The sequence below is a fragment of the Leopardus geoffroyi genome, chromosome B4 (assembly GCF_018350155.1).
Source record: "Leopardus geoffroyi isolate Oge1 chromosome B4, O.geoffroyi_Oge1_pat1.0, whole genome shotgun sequence".
NCBI classification, from domain to species: Eukaryota; Metazoa; Chordata; class Mammalia; order Carnivora; family Felidae; genus Leopardus; species Leopardus geoffroyi.
The window spans coordinates 101,958,532-101,971,984 of record NC_059341.1 but is presented as its reverse complement, the minus strand read 5'-3'; the positions used below and the strand labels follow the sequence as shown (position 1 = coordinate 101,971,984).

The following is a 13,453-nucleotide window of genomic DNA, read 5'->3' as shown; positions in this document are numbered from 1 at the left end:
TTAAATAGAAAACCTCAAAGTAGAAATTTCCATTTAGCATTTCGTTAGAGATCAGAGTTATATTTGTAGTAAAGCATTTGTCTTCATTAAGCTATCTTTTTCCAGCCATTCCAGAAGATGAACAGTTTCAAAAATGGCAGGGGATCATGTGAATGGACTAACTTAGCAATATTCCACTCCTCTGAGTCATAGTGCGAGAATCCTGCAGTGTGCCATTTATAAGATTTTATTAAACCTTTAAGAGCATTCCAATATTTTATCTCTTCCCTATTTGGTTAGAAACCTCATCTTCCTATCTTACCTAAATAGGTCCTTTATGAGAGGACCAATTACAAGCAGTGGCTAAAATAATTAAAACTTTAAAGGACAGAATACTGATAAAAGCACCAAATATGTTTACTAGGAAGAATAGTTTCACTGTACAGATGAGTGCAAACTATTGAAATGGAATAAAGATGCCAATAAAATCCATCATGTTATTATTCTGGAAGTCACAACGTTGTGGGACTTGGAACTGGAGAGTTAAGGGAGAATGAACCTATTTTTTGTTTTTGTTTTTGTTTTTGTTTTTTTATCTTCTAGGAACAAAAAGGGGTAAGAGGCACAGGGATAAACATTCCCCAAGTCACCATCTCAGAAAATTTTAAACCACATGGTATGTTCAAAAGAAGATGGAAAGTTGTGGCTGAAAACAATGGAGCTCTTACCGTGAGATAATGGGAGGAGCCAGCAAAAAGGAAGGACAGGCTGTGAAGCACATTTGTCACATCCTCAGCTATACTGTAGAATCAGAATTTTGGCTTACTTCACATAAACACAGTTTCTAATCCCTCTACCACATTTGTGAAGATCCTTAAATGTAACGGTCTATTTTAAACTAAAGGAAAATTTGTCTTCAAAACAACTTTTCCCCAACGTGTCTTACATTTTTGTCTAAGAACCTAGCACTTGTGCCTCAGCATTTCAAATACATGTTGGGCATTTTTCTGCTATTTTTAATCTGCTAGGCATTCTGGACATTCCTAGTATTTATAGTTTACTAATTTATTTCCTCGCGTAATCTCACCAAAGTGTGGCATGCAGCATATATTTTGAATTCTGAAACCACCCACCTAGAAATTACTCAACAGGTGCTATCCATATCAGTAACTTCATCTTTGGATAAGGTTAAATATAGTGTTGAACAAGCTCCTTCAAACTGAGTTCTGTTTTTCAGGATGAGTTTAGTCTCAGCTCATTAAGGAAGATAACTATGACTTTGAGACTTAGAATAAACATGAATCAAAATCTTCCAAAAATTACACTAATAAATTGGTGCATTGACTAGCTCATATTTCTCTTAAACATATGTTCTTTGGCCCACTTGAAAGAATTACTGTTTTCTTCATCTATTTCAAGACAACATACATGAGTTTTTCTATAAGGTATTATAATTAGAGAATCCCACGGAAAAGTGCACATTATTATTCTCTAATACTCTGCAGTTATGTTATTGATGAACTCCTTCAATTTCTATTTAATCCATTTTCAGGTACCTTCATTTCATGCAATCATATCCCCTTGTGACATGACACAAAGGAAAATGTACCTTCATTCTTTTCCAACATTAAATCTTCTACCCAGGGGGCGCCTGGGTGGCTCAATCAGTTAAGCATCGAACTTTGGCTTAGGTCATGATCTGGAGGTACACAGGTTCGAGCCCCGTGTCGGGCTCTGTGCTGACAGCTTAGAGCCTGAAGCCTGCTTCAGATTCTGTCTCCCTTTCTCTCTTCCCCTCCCCTGCTAGCACTCTGTCTCTCTCTCTCAAAAATACATAAACATTAAAAAAAATTTTAATCTTCTACACAGACTTCAAATTTATTCCTTTGCCACTTGCTTTAGGATTTGGCATCATCTTTTGTCTCCCCAGTCCCCTGGATTCTTCTCTCTCCTTACTGCTTCCTCCTCCTCTCCCTATTTCCCCCCTTCCAAAAGCTCCCCTCACCCTTCCTTCCTCTCAAACTATAGATATATTTTTGTTTTTCTCTTCAACAGGAAATTCCTAGAAAGATTATCCAAATCTCAATAGACAGGGGCATCTCTCTTACTCCTTAATTAACACATGGTCACCCTATAGAAGACATTTGCATCAAGGTCATTAATGCCTGCCTAATTGCTAGAACCAACTTCTTTGTTGAGGTACACCAACTAGTTGGCTAAGTAGCATTTGACAACATCCACCGCATTCTGCTCATCTTACTTTGCCCCATCTCACTGGGCTAGTCCAAGTACTCTAGTTGAAGCTACTCTAGCTACCCTAAGGATCAATAATCCCCATCTGTGGATCCATCCTCTTAAAGATGGGCTCATTCTCTCACTACTCTTCCCTATTTCTGATTCCTACACCTTTGCTCACCACATACATATTGATATTCCCCAGTGTGAGAACCTCAAATCTCTCCCTTCCTGACTTTATACAGGCCTTCTGTTGAAATCTCATCCTTTATCCATGACTTCAATCATTACCTGTGCACTAGCTATATTCTACCTAACACCTTATTATGACCTTCAGGAACACATGCCTAATTGTCTGAAGTCACCTCCTACTTGATGTTCCAATGGATAGGTCAAACTTTACTTTCAAAGTATGAATTTGTCATCTTCCCCCTTCTACCTTTAGTCTATTTTCTCCCTCTGTAGTAATCACGTCTAATAGTAACTTCTCAGGAGAAACTGTGGGAACATTCATCCTCCCTATATTCGTCATCTCCCACATCCAAATGAAGATTTAACACATATTCTACAATTCCCAGAAAGCACCTAGGATGATTTTTTTAATATTTACATCAGATCATGCCACATCCAGCTTTAAAAGTCCTCAAAAGGCTCCTCAACCAACCCCATACTTTAGCCCTGTGTGATCAGACTTCCATCGTCCCATACAAACACCTCACTGCACTCAAGCCACAGTGGACTCCCGTCACAGTACTTCTGTTCTTATCTATGCAACACTGTTGCTATTATTTATTTCAATATTTGCTCCTTTGATCCTCAAGGGTCCCTCAATCTGGTAGCTCAGGTGCTCAGCAAATATTGGCTAAATATGAATTACCTGACTACTATTCATCAAAATATTCATCAATATATTATAGATTCATACCACAAGAGACTCTGTATTCTTAAAGGTTTAAAACAATCCAATAAAAGTTATCAAATTTGAAATTTAAATAATTTGTGACTACAAACAGGAGCATACCTAGTTTTTACTTTACCTTTCCGTATTCCACACAAACAGCAAGCACCATAAAAAATCAGATATTCAAAAGGATGTGGTCAAAGCAGTTTTGTGAGTAAGGATAGCACTCACTGTTATTAATGTTTCACCTCTTGGTTGTTAAGCAATAAAGAAACAGGCAACATCCTGTTTGGAATAGATATATGAAATTTATAAGAACTTCATAAGCCTAGTCATACTCTGTCATAATTCTCTTTTCCCTAATTTCTTGTCTCAGTTAAAGTCTGGATTTTTATCCATTAATAATATAGTGCCAATGCCAATTCTTAGGAATAGAGGCAAAAGTAATTCAACTAAAAAGCTCTATTTTTGTTATATGCATTATTCTGAATCAACACACGGAGGGCATGTCAACTTCAGATTCAAAATTCAACCACATCAGAAAAAAATGAGGACACAAGTCATTCTTAACTCAAAATCCAAAGTGATTCCAACTAATACTGTTTGGCTGGAAAAACTACCTTTTTCATAGCATCTACATCCCTCAGGCTTTGGTTTTTCTGGTGTTTGTGTGTGTGTGTGTGTGTGTGTGTGTGTGTGTGTGTGTGTGTTAATCAAAAGCAGAAATATCAACACGACATGTATACTAGATGTTACATGACATTTGGGGGCTAATAAGGATTAGGAAATAATAAAAAAAAATTAACAGAGTCTAATACTCATGAGAATGTTTTCACAGATTTGTAGAATCTTCGGTACAGATGTTTCAGATAAATATATAAGGACTATATTCCTATCCATAGTTATGAACTTCATAGTTTTTTGTTTGTTTGTTTTGTTTTTTCTGTCATGAAATATTAGCTTGGCTGTTTATTGGATTCTCTGTAATCAGAATCAAACTGGAATGACAACAGAGAAGACCTATTTTACTATCCAACACCTCCTTATAATTGAAATAATGAAAGTAAACCCAAGTGTTGAGTTTAAGAAACATAAAATATGATATTCAGGGACTATACAGATTTTTAATATAAAGCTCTAAAAAACTTTTAACATGTGTTAATTCATGAATATGTCTTAACAAAGCTTATAGCAGCACTATTATATTTCCATATCAGTTTTGGTAGTAAAGAATATCCATAATTATAGGTCATTATCATATCCTAATTAGGGTTCATTATACAGATGAAAAAGCTGAAACTCAGAGAGCTTACATCATTTACCAATATCACACAGCTATTATTTTAGCAGGGTCTGAAGGTATTATAATTGCTTTCAGTAAAATTATAATTAATTTCCATAGTGCCATGCTTGTGCCCAGAATAATTAGATCAAGAAGTCCCCTTAAAACTGAATTATTTTACAGAAAATTGTTTTTTACCGAGATTTTTTTTCACAACAGTTATGCAGGGTTTATGTATTGTAATAGTGCCTTTGAGTGTTTATTAATCACATGCATACATACACACACACACACACACACACACGACATGCTAGTTAATCACTCTTTAAGAATAAATTCCTTTTATTATTTTGGATTTCAGTTTTCTGACATTAAGTAAAGCAAGTCAGCACATCAAAAGAGTTCTCTTTTTTCATTCTCCAATCCCTGACAATTAAGAAGTCATTACATTCACTTAAAATGTCTATTTTGTGCTAGAGTTTTGAAGGAAGCCTCATCTGATGGATTTTGGCTATCATTCCTGATTATATCTGCTGATATAACTTTAATGAAGGCATTTGTATTTCAGGTTGTCCTAGAAACTTCAGTTGTGGCTATTTAATAAATAGAGGGGTAAGTTTTTACCTCAGGAGTTTATCAATCTATTTTTTCATTATAAAACTATAAACTTTACCAGTTGGTAAAGATAAAAAGAGAGATGGGAAAGGCACAGACCTCTAGATCAACAGCTTTCTGAAAAAGGCTATGAATCATATCTCATGATCAGTCACTGTTCAGAAAACGTCCAGCAGCATGCCTTTAGAGCTATTTCCAAAAGTGCTGAAGAGTCTCTGTGTTTACACTGGACTTTGTTATGAACAAGGAAAATACTATTTATGTATTTTTCAGATGCACATGGCCAGCTCTGTTCTTCAAACCAGTTGTTCAGACAAAAAGGCTCCACTTAAAATTGGAAATGGGATTTACTGCCAGCAAAACCAGTATTAAATTATTCAGCCATCAGAGCAACAACAACAACAAAAAGTCAAGGATCTGATAAAACACCTGGAGACATGTTATTCAGGAGTCATCCATATTCAGCTGTGCTGATGCTATCATTTGCCCATAAACTGCACCCAAAGAAATACGTATGATAGAATGTGATCGAATGGTTTCTTAAGCAGGAAGGCATGCAAAAGAAATTTCTAGTCCATTTACAAATGCAGTGTAATCAAAAGTGAAGGTAAGCATTATATTTTAAAATAAATTTGATTCTTACCATCTGAGATTGACTCCTAGGACATCCATTGATATCTTCAACTTTTTCATTTGCTAAAGCCAAGAAATAAAATAAAAGAGAGAAAAAAAGAATGACATGCTTAAGCAATGAAGTGAAACACAAAAAAAAAAAGGAGACTAAGAAAACACAAAAACCAAAACCAAAACCAAAACAAGCACAATGCTGCTGCTACATTCACTCTGTCTCCCCAGCCGCGTACAAGAGGACACACTTGTTAGCCGCCGCCAATTCCATATGCACAAATCAGGCAAAAAAAAAAAAAAAAAAAAAAAGTGAGTGAGAAGGAAGTTGCTGCTAATTCTTTAGCCTGTGCCAAATGACTGCTGACATGAAACCTTTCACAATTGTCCCTGCTGGATCAGGATACAGTTTCAAGGAATCTCAGAGTGTATGAGTTGCCCTAGCTAACGAAATGCACACATGGGAGACATATGGTTTAATGAAGCGTTCATTTCTGACAATCCAGTGGATGTAAAGATACAGTTCTAGCCATTTAAAAGTATAGCCAAACTGCTTTTTTCAAACATTCTCACATAAACATTTTTAATTAAATCACGGGAGAGCTACATTAATCTCAGAGACACAGGGACTAAGTTCATATGCATTCAACTTAAATTGTGTTTGACCAAGGCGGGTGGGGGTGGGGGGTGGGGGAGAGACTTTCATGGTTTTTCCCAGAGGGCAGGTCTTACCAATGATCTGGATGATTTCGGCTAGCAGCACTCCATCTGCAATGTCTTGTTGCAAATCCTTGATCAGCCGCTTATGGCCTGATTTTGCTAGGTAGTGGTTGGCCCAGTCAGTGTAAATCTGTTGAACAGAGGGAGAGAAGAAGGGAGATGGTGTGAGAGAAAATAGAGACAATAAAAATGCTTAAGACAAATGTTGGATTCAAAGGGAAGCTATTCTGGATCACATTCCAGTTTAAGAAGTCATAGCTCAAAAGGAAATAGTTGTAAAATAATTTTATACAGCTCTCTCTCCCACTTATCTCTTGTTTCAAAGGAGGATGAGTCACTCTCTTTTAAAACCAGGGACTAGTCACTTGTGACACAGCAAAACTCCCTTCCCCAATGACTACCCAGGAAACTCCTGTTTGCAAGTCAGTTGGGTTTTCACTCTTTCCCCTGCTTCTGTCCTATCGAAAATAATCCTGCCTGTCCTTGTAAAAGGAAATCACCTGTACTGATTCATACAGGAACCTATTATAAAAATTTCTGTTTCTCTAACACTTTATTAGATTTGTCATGTGAGATACTGCATGTGACAATATTTTGGCATCGTGTTATAAAATAATTGCAAATGCCAAAGTTATTTTATTTGGACTGCCATCTCCCATTTAAGCCTCTTGAAATGTGTTTATATAAGAAAATAGAAGAAGCAAATATAGTTATTACATAGAAATTGCAACATAGAGTGTAGGAGTGGATTATAAATCTCAAGATTGGCAATCTGTCATAAAGCAGAAGTGACTGAAAGTAAATTACGATATAAAGAAAAGCTGGAAATGTTCAAAAAATGGCACAAAAATAAAAATCTACTAATTTTTCAAATGTTATGGGACACCCCTAAGGTAATGTAATCTAAGTATAAGGAAATAAATAAGCATTAAGATGTTTCAATTTTACAGACGGCTCTTTCAGATACATTAGTCAAGTTTATTACAAGGCAAACTATGGTATGTAATATGTAACAGAAGAACACAGTGTCTGGAATGATAACAGAGGAGGGGAATTGATTGAGAAATACACATATAAAAGTGTGTTAGAGAAGCACTGGAATTAGAACAGGGAACATAATGGAACCTGGGCATAAGAAGGGAAGGGAAGGGCCTTCCCCACAGAGAATACCAGTACAGGAGGGCAGAGTGGCAAAGGAATCGGGCACAGTTGGAAAATCTGTAATTAAGGTGGCAAGCCTTAATGAGGACAATTAGACTGAAGAGGTAACTTGCATCTTTTAGAAGGCCAAGAAAATTGGAAAAAAATACTACTTTTTTGCTTCTAACAAAACCAATATACGTGTTTTCATAAAAATAAAAGTAAGTCAGAAGTGTAGAAACTAAGAAGTAAAAGTTTCCTCACAACTTTTCAATAATTTTTCCGCTTTTCAATAATTTGGTATGAATAGGTCTAGAATTTTGTTTTATGCTTACACACTGGACCACATGACACCGTATTACACACACATATATACACACACGATAGGATTTTTAACCAAAAATGTCTCAAATTTCACTTATCGTTCTGCACTTTTCAACTTTCTATGTAACAGTATTTTAGTAACACTGCTATAACCATTTTACATACATATGTCTCGCTATTTTTTAGATATTTTTTAAATGCTTATTTATTTTTGAGAGAGAGAGTGGGGAAGGGACAGAGAGAGGGGTGGGGGAGAGAATCCCAAGCAAGCTCTATGTTGTCAGTGCAGAATCTGACAGGGGGCTTGAACCCATGAACCAAGACATCACGACCTGAGCCAAAGTCAGATGCTTAACTGATGGAGCCACCCAGGTACCCCAATGTCTCACTATTTTTGATATTATATTGTACATATCAATACCCCTGTTGAAAGATATTTAATTTGCTTAAATCTGTCTCTACTACATATAAAGTTATAAGAGAGAACCTTAAAAATGTATCTTTCACACTTTCATGCTCCTATTTTTATAGGACCCAAACCTAAGTGGGGCTGTTAGGTTTTTTTTTTTTTTTTCTTAATGAATCCTAGGTACAAACATTCCAAAATACAGTATAGTCAAAGAAGATGTTTATTTTAGAAAATATAAAGTAGAATCTTAATGCAACACAGTGTTAAGTTTCCTAAAAGAGTATAAACAATTGGAAGCATCCAGTTGCATAAGAAAAATAAATGAGACGGCAATGTTACACCTCCTTTCACCATATTCATAATCTTTATACCAAAGATATTAGTATAAGAAAATATACTTGCATAACTGCTCAATTAGAAAGCAAACACACAATTTCTAGATAGACACTTTTTTTTTTATTCAGGGGTCATTTTCCTCAAAATTTTATTCTACTTGTATTTACTATTTTGCAATAGGAAAATTTATTTTTACAAGGATGTATACTGTTGAAAATCTAAAACATTGAGGACTTTCCCCTCTACACACCAGGCAAATGATAACATTAATTGCTTGGCCTTCTACTAGAAATTTCAGGTTGAGTCAGACTTGATTTGTGCCATTGTCTCCATCGGCAGTGAGTTACAAGGACCGGTTGGCTGACTTTAAAGGATCCCTCAAAGATGAAGAACATGAGTTCTGGAGTCAGTAGACCTGGCTTTGAGGCCCAGGAGACCTCTTACCACCCATGGGACCTTTGAACAAGTTTCTTATCCTCTCTAAACCTCAAATTCCTCATCTGCAAAATAAACATAATATTAATACCTACATTGGAGGGTTATGGCAGGATTAAATAAGACGGCACTTGTAAAGTATCCACCACAGAATTAGCCCTGAAGAAATGTCTGCTATTATTATCATCATTATGGCATCTAGTTTTCTTTGCTATGATGGCTTCCCAACAAATATTTACTAAGGTTATTGTTTTGTAGAGGCTAAAAATTTTAGAGGATTGGCAGAAGACTGAAAAAATTGTGCTCCTTAGGGTGTCTGAGTGGCTCACTCGGTTAAGAGTCTGACTTCAGCCTAAGTCAAGATCTCACTGTTCCCTGAATTTAAGCCCTGTATCAGGTTCTGTGCTGACAGAGCCTGGAGCCTGTTTCAGATTCTGTGTTTCCCTCCCTTTCCCCCCACCCCTACTCATGCTCTCTCTCTCTCTCTTTTTCTCTATCTACTTCAAAAATAAATAAACATTTAAAAAAACTTTTTTTAAATGTGCTCCTTGTTAATTCTGCCACTACTTGTATCTCTGACACCTCCTGCCTTCTAATTCAATGTGGCCACAGATCTGTCTGCCATCTAAACTCAGAGGAAGGTATCCAGGCTGGCATGTTTTCATTCAGGTTTGCAATGCCTCCATTGTGACACCACCCCCATCAAACTCTAGGTTACATGCATTGTTTTATGATGGCATTAAATTAGGCAAAAAAAAAAAAAAAAACTTATTTAAATATACACAGAATGGGATATATTAGAAATGAAAACAAGAATACTTTCATTCTCCAAATGCATGTCAACAGTGCCTTAGCTTATATCCAACTTGCTCCTGGACTTAGGTAAGGAAACAGATGGGAAGCCAGCTGGTTGCCTTCAAGACTGACTGGAAAAGCCTCTCATTTAGCTCATAAAATGTTTTTCACTTGGTCCAGATTTCTTCCAGAGGAATCCCAAGCCTAAGTGCTTTGACTTGTATACCATCTTTAATATGTGAAACATTGCTCAGACCACAATCTCTGACTTTAGTTGCAATCAGCAAAATCAATTCGGACTATATGAATAAACTAAAAAAAAAAACTCCATTTAAAAAAAGTCCTTATGCTTTACTTATATTTCTTAAACATGTGTAAAAGATACTTGTGACCCTATAAGACCCTACTTGAGACCTTTCCTTTGGAAAGGATGTTATTATCTAGATGAAATATAAAACAATTACAAATTAACTTATAAGTATATCTTTAATATTACACATACATTTATTTTTGCCTTTTAAAATTTTATATATGTAAATTGAAGAAATAAGTGGAAATATGAGATGTATCTTTAATGAGACAGTTTTCAAGCAAAGGACACATGGCATTTAAATATATGCAAAACACATCAATAAACTTCCTGTACTACTCCAGTGAGAGAGGATACCAACAACCTCATCAACTGTCACATTAGAATCTATCGTTCAAATAAATACAACAGAATGGCAAAATCATGTCCAGATTTTGGATCTGAACTCCAAAGTTGCCTTTGGTTCATTACCAGACACACACACACAATCACAATATTTAACCACTTAGCTTCACTTGAGATACAAAATGAGTGGTAATGTTTTTTGTAGGATTATGCTATAAAGTAACTATAGGTTTTTAGTGAACAGACTGATATGATGGGGAACAATATCAAATTAATCATAAATTAATGTTCAGTCATCTAGGTCTGGCTGAAGCTTTAAATATAACTTATCTCTAAATATGTGGAGTCAATTTTCCTCACCTGTTTTAACTGCAATATTATAAATATAATGTTATCTGATATGGTAATTATATTTTAGAGATTCAGAAAATTAATGAGATTAGACTTAACAAAGGAATACTCAGTTCAGGTAAAATTATATATGTATTAATTCATTTACAGTAATTCATTATGATAAAATCAAAGATACCATGGCATAATTTATATTTCATATTGATCTGCATGAATTTTAAGGCCTATTATGCAAGACTACGTACTCCTTGAGAAATATTCCATATTGTTGGAATTTCTGCCCCACTCTTAAAAGCCGTGTGAACATGGGTTGAATGTTTATTTTCTCTCAGTTCCAGAGTTTTTCTCTTCTGTAAAATGGCAACAATAGTATTACATACTAATGGGATTATTGTAAGGATTGAATGAATTTATAGTTTTGGAACACAGCCTTTCACTTAATAAGTACTTGTTAAATGTTAAATATTACTATTCACTATTACTATTTTAATGTAAACTACATCTATATTAATTATAATGAGTTTATATTAAATATAATGATTATGAACGATTATCATTTCAAATGCTTAAATCTTAGCTATTTGCCCAAATGTAGTTAACCTAAGGAAAACTTTTGCAAAATGTAATGATCCCTTAGCTTAGCCATTTGCTCTTATATTTCTTTTACAGTGTTTTTTTTTTTCTCATTATAAAACAATGGGTTCAAATAGAAGGCAATATATGTGACACCATATTGCTTCTGTCCAGTGAACTTGTCATAGTAAAACAATATCAGAAGATCTAATTTTCCACAGAGTCCTAAGCTTTTGTTTATAGTATTTTTTTTACTACAGACAATATAACAAACAGCATCTGTATATCACAGCAAGCTGCCCCTGAACTTTAAAACCAATATTTAATTTAGCATTTGATGAGTGTATTATAAATAACCTAACCGCAATATAAAAATAATTATGAGTACTTTTGTTATTGCATATACTACTCTGAGATATATAAATATTTCAAAGAGATACAATATTTTAATGAGTATTAAATGATCAAAGACATTAAAGAAGTAGTAGAAGAAAAACAGACTTCATTTAACCCCAGAGGTTGTTTTAATAGAAAGACGCAAATCTATAACCTGGTTAGAAAATATTATAAATGTAGTCACATGATTTTTACATACTAGCTGAGCTAGTTTTAACCCTGCACATATTTATACATATTAGTTTTTTTTCCCAACATTCAAGCAGTAGTTATATATCCCTATAAAATACTACTCTCTGATATGTTCAAATTATCAACTTTGAGAAATCATATAGGATTTTTTAAATCTTTAACAGATAGAAATTGGGTTGAAAACAAAGAAATTCAATGGCAATAACTAGGCTTCTATATCTTAGAAAGCAGTGTAAGACAAATTACATAAAGTTAACAAATAAATAGATCAGGGAAATGTGACTGTGACATAAGTATTCTTCCCACAAAGATGAAAACTATTGTGGTGCTATGATCATTAGTAACCATGCTTACCAACCTGAACCAGTCATTCCAGGGAGAAAAGATGCACAGGGGAAGGGGAAGAATCTGGAACTGAATGAACTTTTTCCTCAAGACTGAACTTTAAACCAGAAGTGACTGAATTATCTTGCATTTGGAGAAATAAATTTTCTACTACTTCACATAAAGAAAGGCTTGGGTGGTGGACCTACATATTTATTATTTTTAAAAGTTGTAATTTTGCACATCTAAGTTTAGTACTCAAAAACTCATGAATGTATGCAATACTGGATAAAGAAGGCTGGAAAATTACAACATGGAATTAAGACATAAGACATGCTATTTTTAGTTTAAAAAGCCAATCAGAGACTGAATCTTTCATTGATGTTACAGAACTAGCATGACCACCAGATCCACTGAGTCAAATTTCATGACCCTTACAGACCTAGAATTCTCAATACTGAGGACCACGTGGTATTAGTAGGAAGTGAACCCATTCAAAGCTTTTGGTAATGTTGAGATCATCATAATATATGTAACAGATTCACCAAGTAAATGGTTGAACTCAGCTGATTTATTTCTGTTTTTACATCAAGGTAAATGCTGGCTCTTTATGGAGTTTCTCAATCTCTGTATAACTGCACCAAAAGGAATAAAATATCTAAGAATAAATTTAACCAAGGAAGTGAAAGACTTATACTGTGAAAACTTTAAGACACTGATAAAATAAATTGAAAAAGACCCAAACATATGGAATGATATACCATGTTCATGGATTAGAAGAATTAGTATTATTAAAATGTCTGTATTCCCCAAACCAAACTACAGATTCAGTGAAATCTATATCAAAATCACAGGACTAAAACAAATATAGTTTAGTTCTAAACTAAAAAAAGTATAGAACCACAAAATACCTTGAATAGCCAAAGCAATCTTGAGAAGGAATAACAAAGCTGGGGGTATCACAATTCCAGATTTCAAGATATACTATAAAACCATACTAATCAAAACAGTATGGTACTGGGACAAAATAAGACACATAGATCAATGGAACAGGATCCACTTCCCAGAAATAAACCCAGGTGTATATGGTCAATTAACCTATGACAAATGAGGCAAGAATATGAAATGTGGGAAAAGACAGTCTTCAATAAACGGTGCTGGGAAAAA

At 34.7% G+C, this 13,453-nt stretch overlaps 1 protein-coding gene across 11 annotated transcripts in view; it reads right to left on the bottom strand.

The window, feature by feature from the left end:
• Positions 1 to 13,453, bottom strand: part of NAV3 (neuron navigator 3) — an 832,957-nt gene that overhangs the window by 249,473 nt on the left and 570,031 nt on the right. For 10 of the 11 annotated variants that reach the window (XM_045463549.1, XM_045463554.1, XM_045463556.1 and 7 more), the window contains 2 exons: positions 6,369 to 6,486; positions 5,656 to 5,708 (listed from right to left, as the gene is read on the bottom strand). In XM_045463549.1, coding sequence (XP_045319505.1) covers positions 5,656 to 5,708; positions 6,369 to 6,486 — 171 coding nt within the window. Of the gene's footprint in view, positions 1 to 5,655; positions 5,709 to 6,368; positions 6,487 to 13,453 lie in introns of those variants that run through there. The other variant, XM_045463555.1, reaches the window with a different exon arrangement.